The 21,574-nt window shown below is 38.0% G+C and overlaps 1 protein-coding gene across 18 annotated transcripts in view; it reads right to left on the bottom strand.

Annotated features, from left to right (window-relative positions):
- The window catches only part of LOC139944753 (muscleblind-like protein 1), a 247,418-nt gene that overhangs the window by 64,659 nt on the left and 161,185 nt on the right, over positions 1-21,574 (bottom strand). For 2 of the 18 annotated variants that reach the window (XM_071941836.1, XM_071941847.1), the window contains exon 1: positions 10,460-10,607. The exons of the other annotated variants lie outside the window; for them this stretch is intronic. In XM_071941836.1, the coding sequence (XP_071797937.1) occupies positions 10,460-10,546 (87 nt within the window). In that variant the 5' untranslated portion in view covers positions 10,547-10,607. Of the gene's footprint in view, positions 1-10,459; positions 10,608-21,574 lie in introns of those variants that run through there. 18 annotated transcript variants of the gene reach the window in all.

The raw sequence follows: 21,574 nt of genomic DNA, 5'->3' as shown, positions 1-21,574 counted from the left end.
ATGTTAGTTGTTCTTACCTAGTAAGCATGTGTGACTGCCGAGGTGAGCATCTGTCTTCCATTTGACAACTGGTTGACGGGATTCACCTAGCCTATGCCTCCCCAGCTTTAACGCCCGCCTTCTCCATCCAGCAATACAGTGCTTAGTAACCATACACCAACGACCGCATTCCCTTCATAGCGGCATTCTTTATGGTCTACATAATGTTATGACTCACATTTTTTTTACCCCTTTTCTTTCGTCACATTCTTTGAAAATTCAATTTTTTTCCCCCCTCCAGTTTGGGGTGAAAGTGATCACGTCCACAATGTCTACCTAATTATCCTTAAAGGAACTACCTGCATTGATAAATTATCTTGGTTCATTCACAGCGCTAACAGTGACCTTCACTGACATCATATTTGGTGCAAAGACTTGCACTTTAAAACGAGCATAAAACTTTAAAAACATATTGTTGCCATACACTTTCTATATTGGTTCTTAACAAGCAAACAGGGAACACATTTTTTCCCCAATTTGAAATCCACACTAAACAAAAACATCCTGAAGCTCAACTTGATTTAGTGCTCACAGCTAATTCAAAACAAATTTAATGAATTTTTTTTATCAGGGACCATACCGTACTTCCTAAGAGGTCGTTAGATATTCTGTCTCCGGCAATGGGTCTAAAACCTTCACCCAAAAGTCTTGACTTTATCAGTTAACTAAACTACCTAAAGACTACTGTGCCCTTCTCAGCAGAACAAAAAGTCAATCACAACAGGCATCTTCAAAATCGTCAAAATATTCAAGTTTAGTGTGTTCAACATGTAACAGTTTCAGGGAAATTCAGATATCGGCCGAATCAAATTCATTAGCTTTTCCCCCCTTCTATCGACATGATTCACCATGATCCATTTCAGACTCAACAAACATTGCAGTTTCTAGAAAATGATGACGCGTCAGGGCAAAAAAACTTACCTCTTCACCTAAAATATATTTCTTTACAGTTGACCATTTTGAAGAAAGGCAATCACTTTGGGTATTTCTTCTACACTTCCATGAAAAAGTTCTTCAAACGGCAAACATTTTAAAGATTATTCATTTTGGTTTTTACCCATACACCAATGTGTGTTAGCACTGTATACTCAGTACTTTCCCCGAGTCCTGTGAAAAAAATATCACAGGCATATTACTCGGGTGGGATTCAAACCCACGACCCTTTGCAATTCTAGAGCAGTGTCATATACCAACCAGACTACCGAGGTTGCCCGGTAGTTGTAACATCTCTTATATTTCAAAGACTGATTAAAAATATCCTAACAGAGATTATCTTTAAGTGCTGTTTAATTATCAGTAATTCTTCCTGGTAGATTTGGTTCCTACTCAACTTACTTGTCTGCAACTCATGCTTTTAGCCCTCAAACAAAATACTCAATCTCGTCTCAAGAAGACGATCAGAGAATAGTGATCAAAACATCGAGTTGAAACCAACGGTTCTTTTCACAACCACCCCAACTCATTCAGAGGTTATCACTACATGGTGTTACTGCAAACCTTTACTATTTCGTATTTCCATCATGCAAAGTTTAAAATCCCACTAATATACTCATTTATGAGTCTCATACCTGTTCTTTAACTTAGTGCAATGAGCTCAACTTTGTAAATCTCACTTAGAGAACTCATTAAAGCCATTAAACACTTTCGGTACAGAAAAAAAAATAAAAGTTCAAAGATTTACAAATAACTTACAGGGTTTACAGAAGGAAATGGTAAAAGACTTCTCTTGAAATATTATTCCATGAAATGCTTTACTTTTTGAGAAAACATTAAAACATAGTAAACACATGTCATGACACGGCGAAACGTGCGGAAACAAAGGTGGGTTTTCCCGTTATTTTCTCCCGACTCCGATGACCGATTGAGCCTAAATTTTCACAGGTTTATAATTTTATATATAAGTTGTGATACACAAAGTGTGGGTCTTTGGACAATACTGTTTACCGAAAGTGTCCAATGGCTTTAAGGTGTCCAAGTACTCATTCTATTGTAATGTTTCAATACACTCCACTCTACGTTACTCTTATAGTACCTCATACCTGCCCCATGCTCATGGGCAGAATTCCTTCAAACCTTTGAGAAAACTTTGCTGTATTCACAACGAAAGGCCACTCCCAGTTTTGCATATATATCACACCTAATTCTCTTTTTTAGGAAAAAGTGTTCATTTTCTAATTCAGGCTGTACCCAATGTGTCTATTTGTACTCATGATTGGGTAATTCATTCTGTATAACTGACACTCATGACTCTCCGCAACATCTCTTGTTCTTTGTCTTTAATATCAAAATAAAACCTGAAACCATTGTGCCAATCACGAAACATGTATTATTCATTTCTACCCCAGTACACAGTATACGGTTATAGCAGCCTTTAAAGACTCCTGGTTTGTTTGTCACAGTCGAGAAAAAAAGGTCTTCAGGGATATAAGATTGACAAGCGAGCGGGGGCATCAACAGAACAGTTTTCCACAAAGAAATAAAGTTCCGCACAATTATTCAGTGGCTATGGGAATTAAGTTGCAGATGTAATTTCAAACTTTGAGGCTTACCCACAGGTTGACCCCATATGAGGGAGTATTTACCCTCACAGTCTTTAATTTTTTTTTGTTTTTTGTGTGCTTTTTTCTTAGTAAATCTTACGAGTCTGTGGAACAAACCGATGCAAATGCTGTAAATAGAAGATTAAAATACCCTTTTGGTTATTAGTCCCCGTTTTCAAACAGTAATTACATTGAGAACAAACTCAAATATTCTGCCCCATTGAGATTGTGAAGCCCACACAGTATCAAAGATCAGGCATTCTCATGAGGAAGTTGTTCAAATACATTATATTTTGTTTACAGCAGCAGCAAAATGACTATAAATGCCCCCAAGTCTGTATGCAGAAGGGGAAGGTCTTGTAAAACCTATGGCGATGTATCAGGGATTTGGGAGAAGCGAATATTGTGAAGCGTTTGACTGCACTCACAGCTTATATTACCATTGATTTGATGCATGCAAATTAATGGAATTTAACTGCAGGGCACAAGCGTAAAATGAATGATCAACTAATTTAAACCATTGTTTAGGTTATGACGGACATCTGTAAAACATTTGTTTTTTAAAGTTTCCTGAAGGGTTGTGGACCTAAATAAAGCCACAATCCCCACAGAGAACTTTTGTGTAACTTTTTTATGAGTAAGAAGGAGTTAATTGTGTAAACATTACAGTGGTTGCGTTATTCTTAACAAATTTACATGTTTTTGTTGTGCACAGTACATTGCTAAGGAGCATTTAAGCATCGTTTAAAGCAACCTTTTTATTTTAAGTCTAAGCTGAACGTGATTGCAAAAGCTGTACCAGGATGAATTATGAATAGTTGTGCAGAAACCGACACACACACAAGCTGTGTACATAAAACCTTTACAACAATCAAACAAGTAAAACGACCCAACCCAGGGTGTAAAAGACCATCTACAGTTACCAAAAACTACAACCATTAAACAATAATTGAACTAAAGAAAACTTGCCCAGGGGATCAACCGAACCCCAAACTGCAATGCTCAGACCCTTTTCAGAAGTTGGTTTACAATGCCGGCAAAATCCACACGGTAATGGTGCGTCATGCATTCCAACTGCGGAACACAATACTCCAGGTATTGAACAGCTACACGCTTTGACACCTGAAAGGTCTCGTGTACCTCCGCCGCCGTCCAGCCAAATTAAGTAATAATGAGTGACATTTGTGAACAATTGCAGCTTATTTTCCTTGTCATCCAAGGCGTGGGAAGTGAAACAAATTTAAGCCGTCTCTCCACCAACTCTCAAAGTGAAGTTGTTCACCTCACCTGTCCCCAAAAATACATCAAGTGTTACAGTTTCTCGTCCGGCAGACACTGGACACTATTGGTAATTGTCAAAGACCAGTCTTCTCACTTGGTGTATCTCAACATATGCATAAAATAACAAACCCGGTAAATTTGAGCTCAATTGGTCGTCGAAGTTGCGAAACAATAATGAAAGAAAAAACAACCTTGTCACGAAGTTGTGTGCTTTCAGACGCTTGATTTCAACATCACCTCAACATGTAATTCTGAGGTCTCGAAATCAAATTCGTGGAAAATTACTTCTTTCTCGAAAACTATGTTACTTCAGATGGAGCCGTTTCTCACAATGTTTTTTACTATCAACCTCTCCCCATTACTCGTTACCAAGCAAGTTGTAATGCTAATAACTAATTTGAATAATTACCAATAGTGTCCACTGCCTTTAAGAAGGTATTGCCCTGAGCAATGCATTTACTTCATCGTTGTACTGACAAGCTTGTGTTTAACACTATTGATATTAGTTTAGTAACCACAAATATAAGTACTAAATACTAAACTTGCAGGTACAACCGTGTATAATTTTATAATATCTCTTTTGAGAGATTGTTGGCTCTGAAAAGAGCCGGTGGTCTCGCTGTTTCAAACAGTATACTCTGCTCATCTTCAGGGGCCAACACTCCCACAGAAGAGGTACTATACATGGTTATACCCGCAAGTTCACTTTTTAGTTTTTTTACATTTATAGTAACTTCTTATCTTTCACACCATGCAAAGCTTCAAACACCATTTTATTTGAATTATTAAAAAATGTTCAAATCTTATAAGTATGTCAAGATTTCAGAGTTTTCAATCACAGGTGATTGGTCCTCATTTACTAAGCTTTCACTACATTTACATGCGTAGACACATACTAACTTCTATTAAAAGTGAAGCTGATTGCATACAATCTCATCTCAGGCCTGTAATGCTTCGTTTTTGAACGGGCAAAGGAACCAAGGCATTTTCTCCTTAGTGAAGAGTACCCTATGCGCAAATTGTAAATTTCTACTGGAGCAATTCAAGGGCACCGAGACAATGACCAGGGGCAACGGAGGCAATCGCCTTCGTTGCCTCCATGAAGTATCAGTCCTGTGACATCTTATTTTCCCAACAACACTAAACAATAATAATAGTAGAGTTCAAATGAAGAGCACGTTATATCACAAACAAGATCGATGTTGAAGAACACTCACACACACTTACAAGTTTGAAAATGCCCTTAAAAAATCTCCAGTAAGATGGAGATTGATGAGACTGAGAGCAAGTTGGGTTGACCTTCCGTCTCAAACTATTGGGAACTAAAAAGGAAGGCAACATGATCACCCATCTGGGATAAGGTTAAAGGTAAGTTTTACTTCTTTCAAAAGTGAAACAGAACAGGAAATTGATTTTAATAGAGCAGTTATTCCTCCAATAAACCAGCCCCAACATCTGAACCGAAGAAAGAAGTAACAATTTAGATTTTAAAACAAAACTTACAACCAGTCTTTCATTGATGTAGTTAACTATTTAGCGACAACCACACCATGCAGAAAAGTTTTGTAGACTAGAAACCGTTTCACAGCTGCATTCCAGTTTTCCATTTTAAGTGGAGGGAACTAGTTGAGCAATGTGACAGGTCACCAGTTGACCGTGTTCTCCAGGAGGGGCTGTCACTACCGCTAAACCTCAAACTGAGGGCTTGGCACCGACCAGCTCATGTAACCTGAACATTACAGCGATGCTTACAAGCAAGCTCCCTGGCTCCTGAATCTGTGCAAGTGTTCCCCCAATGGAGTAGCTTCGTCACCCCCTTCAAACAATCCCACTCATCCACAAAGAGAAGGGGACAGAGCGTAGAGTAGTGTCAGCAAAATACACATCAACATCCATCCTGGCCTACCATCATAACAATATCCCCCTCACCAACAACAACGCTGTCCTACAAACATGTTGTTCTTATTGCCAAAGTTTTCTTTTCATTTAGTTCCCCTCAATAAACAAAACTGTGAAAACAACAACACAAATTTCAGGGAAGTATTTGCATTGGAGAGCACCTTGTCCTTTGTGTCGTTTTCCATCAAGAAAAGTTATCCTCTCGGGATTGGAGGGGTTTGGGTGACACTACAGGGACAGGAATCTTGGGTTTAGTCTCTATAAGTGTATGACGCTACCACAGAGCTTCAAATACTTTAACGGCATAAATCTAAGGGAATAGAAAAACAGTTTCTCATTAAAGAAGTTTTTTAATTTTTACCATTCTTGTGGAAGAAGCAGAGTTCAATGTAATAAAATCTAGCTAGTACTTGAATACAAAACAACATGCCTGTGATATGTTTTCACAGGACTCGGGAAAGTACTGAGTATACAGTGCTACCACACATCGGTGTATGGGTAAAAACCAAAATTAATACAAAACAACTCGTTTGAAAATGTGCTAATAATGTTGTCTTCTGCCAGTCAGTAGGCTCACTATAAGCGCGATGTCATGCCTTAAATCTTTGTAAAGAGAGATTACAGACAAAACAAATGATGCAAACCATCCTTTACACGTTCACTAACTTAAATTCAAGAAAGGTTGTACTAGTGTAGCTAATTCATGTAATTTTCACTGGGACGTTTAAACCGTTACTTAAAAGCGAAACTTGTTCCCCAACCCACCACCCCTCAGGACAGATGATAATGTCGGTCACGAGGGGCGAGAAACCAGGTCATTTTATCAGGCTGACCCACTTTGCCAGACAGTTAAAGCTGTCAAGTGCTACATAATCCACCAACCCTTCCAACAATGTCCTGGACAAAGAGACAGAGCGAGAGAACTTACAAGGGGGGAAGAAAAAAAACGAATGTAAAATAAAACGTGGCTTAATCCCTGGTGCGGAATATTCATGAAGTGAGAACATAATCTGGAACACCTGCCATGTGGTACTACGGTGGGTCTGGGGCATGCTACTATGGGCTGCAGACAGACCACAGATCTTAGCAAACAAGGAGTCCTCCTCAACTACCCCCCCCCCCCAACCAATCGCAAAAAATGTGACCTGTTTCTCAGATTGTTCAATTTGTTATCATACCATCCAGGTGAGACCAGGGTCTTTGACTATTTTCTAGAATATTGTGCAGTCTTTTTGTTGTTAATCAAGATGTACAAACAAAATTACTGCAGTATGCTCTTTGACAATCTTTCTAGAGTATTGTGCAGTCTTTTTTGTGTTTTATCAAGTTGATTCAAAAAGAATTACCGTTGTTTATCATTGTAATCAGCTCAATGGTAGGTGAGTTTGATCATTCAGAGAGATTTCAGCATACCATGGCAGATTATCGGCCGAGGCTTATGGCTGAGGTTCTGCGATTCGCAGTGAGTGCCTACTCGTATTTTCTCACACCACAACTTTGAATCCTGGTGCTAATTAGGAGAACCTTTGTTGGCTTTCCTTAGCAAGTCCGGGTTTTTGTTGTGAAAATAATGTTTTCTCCGCAAAAATTATTTCTCCACAGGCCAATCAATCTTTAATGCGAAAGGAATGGCTTGGAGATGAATGTGCATACTTAACTCAAAAAACAATCCAATTAACAGCCTGTAGTCATTTACAGTAATATTGATCTTTAATCGTGTAAAAGTTTGAGGAACTCTTCTTGGGTAAATACCAACTTGTAATTGGTATTGTGAAAGTAGGAAGTATCCCATGGAAGTACTGTACATAGGTCTGCATGTAGCTATTGTAGTTGTGTACCATGTACCTTTGTTAAGACTCTTTTCTATACATATATTATTAGCTAAATAAAAGGCATCAGTCCATTTGTACATGAAGCCTTTTTGTGGACAAGTTGAACAGTGTAGAGTGTGGATGGGTTTTGCCACAAAACAACCAAAGACCATGGTTTTGGAATGTTTGATGCGAAAACAAACTTGACTGAAGAACTAGTATAATCCTTGGGAAAAAATGAAACAATACAAACATTTGCATTGAAAAATGAAAGGCGCATGTTTGTGTGTGGTATATTGGAGGTTTAAGCAAGCCCAAGAACTATCCTGGAGTTCTGCAAACACGACTTATTGATTTATTTTTGTGATTGCTGAGTTGCCATCCTTATCAAAACATCTCAAAATAGCCATGTCAGGCCAATTACCACCAACAATCTCCAAGGTCACCCAATGTCAATCACTACAAACTAATTTTTGAAAGAGAAAGCAAAACTCTTGAAAATTCCTTTATGAAGTGTCTCCGGGTCGGGCGTACAAGAAGGGGATATCTGGAAGTTTTCGCTCAGGACCAAGGAACAAACAAATTCAACAATTACCTTAACTTCACACACATCCAACTTCATCAATTACAGAGAAACCCACAAACTGCCATGTGATTTTTAAACATTGTTTTGTTAAAATTTATTTGGGGGGCTAGGAGGCCCGACCTTGATAACTGCTGTGGCTACAAGTATTTTTAGAGCGGGAAAATAAAAGATGGCTTCCACCCTTCACCTTGTCCTTTCAACAACCAGATGTCCCTGGCTCACAACAAAACATGATTTAAATCTCTACACCCAAGGAAGCACCTTGACCTTGGGTAGAAATATTGCCTCCTAGTCTAGACAGATTATTAGCGACTACGTCCTGGGGGAACTCAGCGACCGGGCTTCTTGGGTCCCAAACAGGAACCCTGGGGGTTAAGGGGGTCAGGCGAAACAACAAGTGAGAAATTTGGAATAGGAAGCTCATGGATATCTAGTAAAAAAATTCAAAAAGAAAATCTGTAAACTGGTAGTCATATGTCTTTAAAACAATGGAAATAACCCTTGTTTTAAAAAAGGACGAGAAATATTTTTAGCGAAAAAGAATTAAGGTTTAATTAAACATTGAGTAATTATTCTGTTGTACAGTGACTTGCGATTTAAAGCAAGCAAATGCAGATACTTATTTATTGTTACATGAAACATAATAACATGGTTAAATATCCATGCACTGTACACCACCTTTCAGTGTCAGAGCTCAGCTTCCAGATTTTAAAACTAAAAATTTCTGCCCATCCACAAATTTTAAATGTTGTTTAAGCATTACACAATTTGATTTTCATCATTAATCAAAACAGGTATCTGCTTCAAAAACAAATTGTAAATGGCATTGTGAGTTAACACTTGAAGCACAAAAATTACAACTACAGTATAAACAAAATCCACATTTCTAAGAATCTTTGATGATCTCCTAACTTTGACAAAATCCTTGGGACTAAAAAAAAAACTGAATTCCCCTGATGGTTAAACAGTTCCTGATACAAGTTACTAATGCAAATCCTTGATCTCTGTCTCTAACAGTGCAGCCATGAAAAGAAAAAACCTTCACATCCACTTTGAGCAAGTCATTCACCTATGGTATTCACGTCAGCGTAGTGATTAATCTCAGAGACATATTTGTTATTGTATGCAATTTAGGACGATCTTAAGACACCTGTGAATCCATCTTCAAAGCAAAGCGTAAAAAACAAATTCTATACCGTCGAATCCCCCCTTGTTTTCGTCATCATCATCCCCAGTGCGCTGTTTAGCACTAACGGACGATATCAAACCAAAGTGTTCGCTCACTCGACCAGACAACGCTCGCTTGGACCCCGGCACGGCCGAGAAGGCCCAGGGGCAATCAGCGATGGTTGTGTCCGCTCCGATACTTTCCGCAACTTCCCCCTACCTTCTAAGCTCAGGTTGCTTAACGCTCCAGATGACTCCAGACTAAAGATACCTAAAACAAATGAGGCATGCGGAAACTGCACAATTAAGTTCCCTGATCAGTCTCAAATGTGAGATTTCCTTCTCTCTCCTCATCTACTCCAATCCTCCCTTCCAAAAAAAAACAAATCTGAGGGAGGGGGACCTGACCATCATGACTGCGAGCTGCGAACTGCAGCAGCATTGCCGGGTCGGCATTGCCGAGACGGCAGGGAGGGACTTTGTCACTGCGGTTATTTACCCAGGCCGGTGGGGAATTTTGTTTGTAGCAAACTGCACAGATTACAAGATGACAATTGGTGTTGGGTTTAGTTGTTTGCCTCTCTGCTGTCGACCTCAGGAGCTAGAGATCTCTTTCTGATTAATGCTTTTTTCATGAGTCAGTGAAGATCAGTGCTTTTGCGATGCAGATGGTGAATATTGTTCAATTAACATCACACAGAATTTGTCCTAATTTTTCTCAGAGTTCATAAAAACCACAACTTCAAAACAGAGACAAAACAATGTGGAATCTTGAGTTCTTATGAGACATCAAAGAAAGCCCCTGAAGAAAAGATAGGATGAAATGAGTAATGTGATATTTTAGCTGTCATACCCAAACTTCCATCAGTGAATCATCACAAACATAACCCCTTCTGGAAACTTATTACAAGAAGAATTTCTATAGAGTGAAATTGATAAACCGTCTCTTATTTCTGCAGTATACAGTTTTATTGTTAAGAAAAACGCTGCTGACAAATTCACTGTCAGAAGTTAAAGCTGAAAGGAAGTCTGTCACATTCCAAATCATGCATTTATTTGACTCTTTATAAAGAATTTTCTGGGAAAAAAAGAGAAAAAAATTAAAACAACCAATCTGTGTCCTGAAAGATATTTACCTGAAAATTCTGTGAGAACTCCGGACATAATGGAACATTGTGGAAGTTATAAGCGACTCTTGAAGACACGGGCTGCAAGCCTGACATTTTGAAAAAAAATTGTCCAACAACAATTTTCCTTGACTAGCTTCTGATGAACACTCTGTTATAAATCCAGTTTAACAAAGACTGTGGTACATGAATAACTGACCCATGGTTATCATACCATTTTAAATCATCTCTAAACAAAACACAATATTCCATTGATGAAAAGGGTGAGTTGATTATATTAAATACGGACAAGTTCATATACATCTTGTTTTCCTGATGCAACAGGTACCAAGTCTCAACAACTGCAATTTCCAACAGTATCACAGACATGAAATTTTCCTTAATGTGGCTTTTTGTCCTCTTTTTTAGGTTTCTACCTTGAGATTTCCCCCCACTTTACATCTTAACCCCCTAAAATATTGAACAAGTGTTGGTTTGGAAGGTCCCATACAAGGAAATATAATCAGCTACTAATGGACTGCGATGAACAGAAACTAAAATAACTTGGATTCCAATTTACACATACAGTTCTCCATTCATGATGGTTGAACTGATACTAAGGCCACTGCCCTGTTGACACTGGCTCATTTGGTATTTATTATAAAGAGCAGTTCCTCAAATAATACCACTAAACCGAGACAAAAACTAGCTCTGAAATGAAATACACACTTCCTGTTTCCCTTTTTGAAAGGGCCAGAAATATAAACAAGAGAATTTATACATGAGATATGGCGGACACAATGCTCAACACTATAAGGTTTGGGTAAATTTGTGCGTATAGACTATAGAAATAGAACGTGTGTTTTTCAGTGAAGTGCGCATTTTTTTTAGGCAACACGGCGTTTACACGTAAACCTTTTGACCACCAACGTTCATGGTGAGCGTGGCATCAGTCGCTGCGTGTGACACGCGTATCACGTCCGTCATCACTCAAAAAGGCTTATTGGGATGGGGTGGCAGATAGAAATAGTACAACAGACCGGGATTTACGTGGATGCCTATGGAGGTCACAACCCCCATTGCCCTGGTCTTGGACACCCTGTCAAAATACTCCCAAAGGCTTCAAGATTTTCAAACGGAAGTGCCCTTTGTCACCCCCCCCCCCCCAGAAAAAAAATGGCCTTGCCCTATCAAAGATGAAATTCAAATCCTGCAATGAGTGATTGATGAAATATCCCATGGGTTTGATTGAACATTGATTTATTTATTATTTTGAGTTTGATCATCATGATAATACATACAATAAATCTTGTATCTGATGGTTATATTAATAAGGCCGGTGATTTTTGGTGTAGTATTTATTGCTAATAGCCAAAGGGCATGATCAAACCCACTAAGCGTTGAATGATTGGTTAGTTTTATAACAACACAATAAGCAAATTAATTTTAAGGAAAACGAAGAAGGGAATAGGCAACGAAAGTACTAACACATCTAATTAAAGAAACCTTTTAAATATGAACCTACATAAAGCCGTTGAAAAACCTAAATTCCATACTCACAAACACAATGCCATTAGTTTGTACAAGAAACACAATCAAGAACAAAATGTAATAGACAAAATGTATTCCTAAAAAAAACAAAATCAAAATCAACAGAAGCAAAGGCTTCAAGTGAAAGTAGTAAAGACACTGGACACCTTTGGTAATTGTCAAAGACCAGTCTTCTCACTTGGTGTATCTCAACATATGCATAAAATAACCTGTGGAAGTTGAGCTTAATCGGTCATCGAATGTGCGAGATAATAATAAAAGAAAAAACACCCTTGTCACACGAAGATGTGTGCTTTCAGATGCTTGATTTCGAGACCTCAAATTCCTAATCTGAGGTCTCAAAATCAAAATCGTGGAAAATTACTTCTAACTTGAAAACTTCTCCACTTCAGAGAGAGCTGTTTTTTCACAATTTGTATACTACCAACCTCTCCCCATTACTCGTTACTAAGTAAGGTGTTATGCTAATAGTTATTTTTTAGTAATTACCAATAGTGCCCACTGCCTTTAAGACACTACAATCTCAAACAGTTGACTAAATTATCTGCAATCAAACATTACATAAATGTATCACTCTCAATATGCATTTACTTCCAATTATTAGAAATCAAGTTAATATGGCCTACAAAATTCTGTATCCCCTTGGGTAAAAATGTCGTGAAAAAAAACCCAATAACCCACAGACAATTATATTTTTTCTTTCGTTTTTCTTTTCTTTATTTTTTTCACAAAAAAAAAGAGAGAAAGAAAACAGAAGAAGACTTCATATTCACTTATTTATTCAGACCACCATCTCTCCAGTACAAAGCACTTGATTGGATAATTACACCGCTCCGTAAAAAAAAAATCCCGGTTTACAGAGTTCACTTCAGGACACCCGGCAACAGCCGAGAAAAGGAAATGTTGGGGGGGGGGGGGGGGGGGGGACTGAAAGTGAAAAAAAAAAAAAGGAATAAAAGGATTTCTTTTGAGAAGTCTTGAGGTGACCTCCCAATCAAAGTGACAGCTTTCTGAGCTCAAGGGAGAGCGCTGGTAATTCCCCAACGACTCTACTCCAATATTCCCACAGGGGGTGTCCGGACAAATCAGTTACATTTTACTTCTTTTTTCTCTCTCTTTGCCCTCCCTTGCAGTGGATTGGACATCAGGTTTCTTATTAATATTTCAAGATTATCGGAGATGGGACCATGAACAGACTCAACCAGGTGGGAACGGAATCATGAGGACATTCGCCACCGACAAAAAACACAGAGAGAAAAAATTATTAAGAACAATTAGGATGAATGTAGAAAAATATCCCCGAGGAGTTTACGGTCGATTGAAAAACTCTCCTGCCAGAAAGGAACATGAAGTTACAGCTGAAACAAAACTGACACAACAAGCTGGACAGTACTAACGTCATCCAATGTTGAAAGTCACTTTGTTAAAAACGAATTTCATGATTTCAAAATGAATATTGAATACTGTTTGAAATCAAAATCGTTCATTCATGCAGACTATTCTCAAATCTCGAATAACCTTAACATTTGAGGTCACAGGTTCAAACCCCGCTCTAGTCAATTCTTTGTTCAACCCCAAAAATCATTTCAAAATTTACCCAGTCAGTTTCCCTTGTGGTTTATATTGATTTCTTAATGAAGTGATACAAACAGGTTTGGGAGGAATGCTGACCATCGGTCAACAAAGAAAATTCCAATACACCAGTCATCTGTTTATGTCAATCACTAGTGGTATGTATTGGTTCCATCAGATATTCATCTAAAAAAAAAATAATGAAAATGTCTCTATTAATATTTGCACGAATTCCCTTCAATTACACTGGACACCTTTTGGTAATTGTCAAAGAACAATCTTCTCACTTGGTGTATCTCAACATTGTGCACAAAATAACAAACCTGTGAAAAATTTGAACTCAATTGGTTGTCAAGTTGCGAGAGAATAATGGAAGAAAAAACACCCTTGTCACACAAACTTTGGATTTTAGATGCCTTGAATTCTAGACCTCAGCTGAGGTCTCGTACTCAATTAAAATATTCTAGAGAGAAATTACTTCTTTCTAAAAAAACTATGTTACTTCAGAGGGAGCCGTTTCTCACAATGTTTTATACCATCAACAGCTCTCCATTGCTTATTGCCAAGTGCGTTTTTTTGCTAACAATTATTGTAAGTAATTAATTACCAATAGTGTCATAGTGTTTATTCAGAATTTGTGTTTTTTTCTTTCAAGAATGACTTGACAAGTTTTTCAAAAGTTGTCTCTCTTTAACAAAATTTTTCCATCAAACAAAATATCAATTCTACTTTTCGAACTGCTGGCTCAATATTTACTGATTGCAATCTCATAGTTTTTCCTTTTGACATTTTGATGAATCACAACGATTCTTTCCGGTGACTGCGTAGATGTTCTTTACTCTGTTGCTATAGCACAGACTGATGAATGTATGCATGCAATCACTTCTGTCAACTGAATTCACCTTTCCCATTTGGATGACAGGTAAATATTATTATGCACATTTTAAAAATGATATCATTGAATTATTCATCTTGTAATCACAGTGTCCCTAGAAACATAAATAGGAAGATGTTATGAACTCACACTGAGGAGAGTAAAACCAGGTTAAAGACCCTCACCTTCTGTGTCGTTTGACGCTAAGCAATGTGATGTCAAGCGTCAAATTGGGAATCATGCACACATTCAGGGTTGATTCAATCACCAATGAATTTGCTGCCCTAGTTTACATGTGGGGCATTGCCCCGTGCCAGAACTTGACATCTATAGCTGTATTAAAGACACCTGGGCAGGATTTCACATGGATGTTTAGCACAGAAATGTGGTAAGCACAAATCGTTCGCTTAGCAAAGTTAACTTACCGGCCAACTTGCCATTCAAAGCATTGTTTGTGACTGACTCTCAGCCAAATTTTGCCTCCATGATATATTTCGTAAGAATTAGTGCTTGCTCAAAACCTCTATGAAATTTTTACCAGTGGCTAGAAATTCATTGGTACTGCCATTGAAATTGACAATTTTATGGGGATTTTGTTGAATGGAATATAAAGAAAACTGCAATGGATGCCATCATAGCATACAGGAAAGTCTCAGAGCCATGTATATAACCTCTAATCGTAATTTGATACAATAAGGGCTAGAAAACCTTGCCTGACATATCCATGCTACTTTTACTTCCATTTAATGCGCACTTAAGAAAGGTATTTCCAAGGGATACCAAAAGATGACGTAAATTCCCCCATTTCTATAAGCAAATTACATGTTTTTGACATTGAGTCTTGTGTCTTGAACACCACTTAAAACATTTCTTATACATAACTGGTTGGCAAAACGGTGAATTTTAATATTATTCCCCAGACATCATCTCCTTGAAAAGTTGTGTCTTGAGGGAAGCCCGGTTCATACTTCCTGTGAATGCGAATGCGAATCGAGTGTTGACGACACAAGTTCACAACAAATAGTTTGCAACAGTTGAGGTGTGCTCAACTTACTTGGGAATTCGCAGTGAAAACAGAGTTGTGATATCAAATTCTCACCGAACTCGCTTCGCATTCGCATTTATGAACCAGGCTTTTTTTCTCATGTACTATGAAACTCAAGAACATTATGCATCCCTCTAGATGGTAACATTTCACCACCCTGGAGTTCTTGTGCTGTGCAAATATTAGTCCCATCAGGGAGATTGCTCATACAGCAGCTAAAGGGTAGATGGACTCAAGATACATCTCTGCCTCATCTTGAAATATATCCTCCCCTAATCCAAGACAGGGTATTAAGAGAATATTATTAAGAGTATATTAAAATAAGGCTGAAGTGTTGATGAAACATTCCCTATAAGATGCTAGTGTCAACCATCTCATATCCTCTATCATAAACATTCCTCCCTGAGATGGACACAGCAACTGCTTGTCAAAGTTCAACACTAGGTCATCATATTACAGTTCAATAGGTCTACAGACTTCGAAGGTAAACTTAATTCTTGGATCACTTTGTGTTTAGGGAGACAAGTATAAAACAATTTGCTTTTAACAAGTTCACAAACAGTGCCTATTACAAAACATGTAGCAGAATGAGTCAAACTTTCTTCTAAAGACAACTGGTGACATAGGGAAAACACACAAGACTACAAGACGTATTTGTGCCCCATCCAAAAAGTTTCCAGTTCCAAATATCACGGTAATTCGGCGACCGTGGATCCCAAAATAATAAAAATGCCCAAGCTTATCACAAGTTCACTGGTCCGATACTAAAATCACTCGTCTGCAGAACCCAGTAATTGGAAGCCCTGTTGACGCCTTGGTCAGTAAAGTCACAACAAGCACAACAACCAAGAGGCGTTTCCACAATGCCCCCATAAATCTCTCCCAATAACTGAATATCCAAACTGCGCTCGTGCAACCCATGAGAAATTATACCATTATCATGTCTCTTTGTGACATCCAAGCCAATTTAGACAAGTATATGAAATATTGATAGCCACTCATCCAGAATATTGCTCTCATTTATTATACAGTCATTTACCCAAATATTCCTGACGCCAAATTATATTGTGTTTGTTCTGCTCACGTACTGAAGAGTTATGTTTGTAATTAGGAAGCTTAATCTGACATTTAAAATAAACAGTTGTCAACACAGGAAATTCATAAATAACAAAATTATATAACCAATTTTGTGAAATAAAGAATTACACATTAGAGAGTTACTCATGCATAATGGATTGATGTCATTCGTTTGGAAAGTGGGGAAAGAGATGTTGAAATAAATCAGTGATAAAACAAACAAAAGCAATGAAGATAATATTCTTGGAACTGTTAGTTAGCTTTATCTGACCGTTTCCCAATGTTTAATTCAAACCCACAATCAGAAATAAAACCTTCTAGTTTGGTATTTTTCATGTGATATTTCATACGTTAAAGGCAGTGGACACTATTGGTAATTACTCAAAATAATTATTAGCATAAAACCTTACTTGGTAACGAGTAATGGGGAGAGGTTGGTAGTATAAAACATTGTGAGAAACAGCTCCCTCTGAAGTGGAGTAGTTTTCGAGAAAGAAGTAATTTTCCACGAATTTGGTTTCAAGACCTCAAGTTTAGAAGTTGAGGTCTTGAAATCAAGTATCTGAAAGCACACAACTTTGTGTGACAAGGGTGTTTTTTCTTTCATTATTATCTCGCAACTTCGACGACCAATTGAGCTCAAATTTTCACAGGTTTGTTATTTTATGCATATGTTGAGATACACCAAGTGAGAAGACTTGTCTTTGACAATTACCAATAGTGTCCACTGCCTTTAATGCAAATAGGTTCAGAATTAAGAAAAAAGGAATCAAACAAAATGCCAATCTTTATTGATTATCAAAGCTAAAACAAATTTCTTTCACTGTAAAGACAGGTTTCAATTCCTGAATAAACGAAAACATCAATTCAGCCACTCACGACACAATATTTTGTTTGTGCAGGTTGGAAAATATCTAACCTAAACTCTAATACAACGAGACTGACGATGACTAGAGCAAGCTAGCAAGCTGAGACCAATTTAAGAACTGACTCCGCGGTAGTGCAGTTAATCACGATTCTATATAAGCTAAAGTAGTAGTCCCAGCCTATTTTCTAAATCTGCCCGGGTAATAGTTAAAAGCAGGACAGTTCTTTTCAGAAATGAGAAGTCTCCCGAACAATCTACTCCCCAGTGGTAGAATAAAGAAAGACGGTCTCTAAGAACAAACTCTAACTGGCAAGTAGGTACACACATGGTATTACCGCAAACCAAATATATATTTTCAAAATAATTCAATCGCTCTGAATCCTATGAACTGAATGACATCCAGTGAGTATCGTCAACCATTGCTTGCGAGTTAGCTAGCCACAGACCAATCACCAGACTGTTACAAACTATTTCCTTCAACAAAGTTCACTTTGAGAGAAGAGCAGAAGTACCCCCCTGTAAGAATGACCTAAATCCTTGCTCCAGTTTCCCCCTCTCTCTAACACAGTACCCGATCCAACCATGGAGGAACAGCTGGAGACACCAGTCTAATATGTGCTTTATGAATGGGTAACTACTGGTCTCTACACAACTTTTGAAAACAAAACAATTTCAGAAGGCCGTGCCGAGTGTTGATCACATGCAAAGCCATTGATTGGTGTAAACAGGGGCTCACCTGGGTGCTGTAAACGCTGCTCGACCCATGCCCCAAAGAGTCAAGGAGAACCCCTGCTGTTTCTATGACAACTGTTATGAAACAATATTTAAAGCGACCTGGGAGAGTGGACAAGACGTAGAAGCTGTCAGGAGAGAGGTGGGAGGTCCGAGATCCGGTTGCGCAAATCAACACCTCAGCTTTACGATATATGCAGGTTATCTATTGGTGGTGTTGGTGTACTTAGAAGCTGTCAGGCCTCTCCCTGTGATGGCACAGTGAGATGGCTACAACTAAAGGCCTTGTATCTCATTAGAATTAAGGCAGTCAAATAAACAAGGTTCTGGTCTGGGTTTTTTGGGATATTATTTTCCCTGAAGAAAAAGAAGAAATTTTTATTTATTTATAATTACTTATTCTTTTATCATCATGGTTTAGCTCGTTCCTCAAGGGGCATCTTGTTGCTTTTGCATTAGATTGTTTGTTTGTTAGTTTGTTTGTATGTTTGTTTGGGTTCTGCGTTTGTTTACCGATCTCATTTTGTATCTTATTATGGTCTGTTGTTTTAAACATAAATTGTGCTGTTATTCTTAAAGAAATAACAAACATATAACAGATAAGTCTAACTCTGAAAAGGGAAGACAGGAAAACAAATTACAAAGCAAGACAGAGGTGACAACAATAACAACTGTATTTATATAGTGCCGAACACCTTCGGAGAAGGTCTCTAGCGCCCAGGCAGGGGGCAGAGGGCAAATGATTTTTATCCTCTTTAAACAAGTTGAAAATGAGAATATGTAAGTCTTTTAGGGTAAAGCCAGAGGGAGGGATGGCTTCTTATTTAAAGGAACACGTTGCCTTGGATCGGACGAGTTGGTCAAAACAAAAGCGTTTGTAACCGTTTTTTATAAAATGCATATGGTTGGAAAGATGTTTTAAAAGTAGAATACAATGATCCACACAAGTTTGCCTCGAAATTGCGTGGTTTTCCTTCTACTGTGCGAACTAACATGGTCGGCCATTTATGGGAGTCAAAATTTTGACCCCCATAAATGGCCGACGTGTTAGTCGACGAGGTAAAAGGAAAACCACGCAATTTCGAGGCATGTTTGTGTGAATCATTGTATTCTACTTTTACAACATCTTTCTACCCATATGCATTTTATAAAAAACGGTTACAAACGCTTTTCAAAGACCAACTCGACCGATCCAAGGCAACGTGTTCCTTTAAAAAGAAGTACTAGTTTACCTCTTGTAATGGTAACCTCTTGTCTTGTAACTCCTGAAGAATAACAGTGAAAAAGACGGACCCCACAAAGACCACATAAAACATGACAGTAAGCCATTTCAGGTGTGCCTAAACCCTTTATAACTATTTTCCACAAACTGGACTCCTGGTTTGGACAAAAGCTCAGAATGATTTCCCTTGAAACTAACGCTCCACGCATAACAGACAAACAACAAGAAACCTGACTGAGTGCTGTTTTGAGCAGTATGCACTAAGAAGTGTTGATGACGTCAATTTAAATTAAAGCTAGTCCTGTATCCCCCATTCGGGGGAGAAAAAACCCAAAACAGATTGTGGACCATTGTGAAAGGATTTCTGTTTTGACCACTCCATATTGGACGTATTTGATGAAGACGTCATTTGTTTCCTCCATCATGAACCAAAACTTACAAGCTCAAAGGAGAAATCTTTTGTCTCATGAATATTGTTGACGGTGATTTCAGTAGGACACTTTTTCAGTCTCCGGTTTGTGCTCTCAATAGAGTCAATGAAGACGTCACTACGCAGCAATATTGTCTTGAACCCCACTGGAGGGCCTGAAAGACTTGCAAAGGGGCATGGAGATGTGATCTCTGTTTGTAAAGGCCTGGAATTTCACCTTTGAAAGGGCAAGGCCTTTTTCATTTTGCAAAGGGCATTTCCCTTGGAAAATCTTTAAGTCTATGAAGGGGCACCAAGGCCAACACCAGGGGCAATGGAGGCCATGGCCTGCATGTAATTCCAGGCGTTGGTCCCATGTGTTATGTAACGCATGTAAAAGAACCCAGTGCACTTTTCGAAAAGAGAAGGGGTTCGCCCCGGTGTTCCTGGCTGTGGCTGCTATATGCGCCGTAGCACCCTGTAAACCCTTATAAGGTGCTAAATAATTGGGCCTCAAAATTCATCACTGCAATTACCTTATCTTTCTGAAAGTTTGAATATACTCAGCGCCTTGAGTACCTTGAGATACGTGCGCTATATAAGACTGATATTATATTATATTGTATGTGTACAAGAACCTCAGATAACTATGAATGATGTTTATAAGATGTAAGATGCTGTATGTAGTCTTAGACATGCACTGTCCAATTTTGAGAACACACCCTGTATTAAACAAATGTTGATGCCAGCGCCCACACAGAATGTCCACGAAATATACACTTTAGTTTTACTTACAATGTGTTGCTCAAGTCATAAAGCCAGAGAAGATACATTGCTTTCCAAAATGGATGCTATGAATCAGCATGTATTTATGAATTAAAACAACAGTCGAAATAAGAACAAAAACGACAAACAAACCAACACCCCAAACACTCAAACAATTGAAAACAAACAATTACTTTACAAACCTTGAAGAGCTTAAAAATGTTAAAATTATAGTACAATTAGTAATACTTGTCAGTAACCATTAGTTGAATAATAACAAGTATTTTAAAATGTCTGCATTTTCATTGCATGTACAAAAAACAAACTTTCAAAGGTATACAACTCTTAAAACCCAACCATTCATAGAGATTTGACAGAAAGTATCCCACAGAAAGAAGCAAAGCCGCTCATATCACCTGTACTGTGATTGCATAAAATAAACCAAAAAGAACATTCCCACATCATAGTACAATATAATGTCTGAAACAACGTTGATATAGTGTATAGACTATCAGACATTCCACTTTACAAAAGGTAAAAAAAAAAAAACAACAAAAACCTTATCTCTGTTATCGCTGAGGAAACTATTTGGTCAACATGCGATTCCATTTATGTACTTTTCAACAGAAGTTTGCAAATAAAAAAACACTACATGGTACAAATACATAAAAGGACAAAGTAAATTATCTCAGTAAATACAGTACTTGGGGCAGGACACTTTTTCCCCAAAGCCAAACTTCCAGAATATCAAGTACATTTTTGTGTTATGAATCATATCACTTGAACAAACTGCAGTTAATGCACGGCTAAGGATATTTGAAGGGAAGGTGATGCCGCTAACAAAATATACATTCATTCCAATAAGAAACACATCAAACAGGATATTACATTTGTTTTTGTTTTCAAGAAAGCCTACGTTTCTATCTTCAATTGTCAATTGCATACAATCAATCTTTGTTGTTTTAATTTTAAATATTGCTGAGAAAACATGTGGTTCATTTGGAAATTGAGAAGTTTCAGGACTGTGCTT

Source organism: Asterias amurensis, chromosome 12, assembly GCF_032118995.1.
Source record: "Asterias amurensis chromosome 12, ASM3211899v1".
In the NCBI taxonomy this organism is placed as follows: domain Eukaryota; kingdom Metazoa; phylum Echinodermata; class Asteroidea; order Forcipulatida; family Asteriidae; genus Asterias; species Asterias amurensis.
Note: the sequence above shows the minus strand (reverse complement) of the source record. Positions and strands in the feature narration are given on the sequence as shown.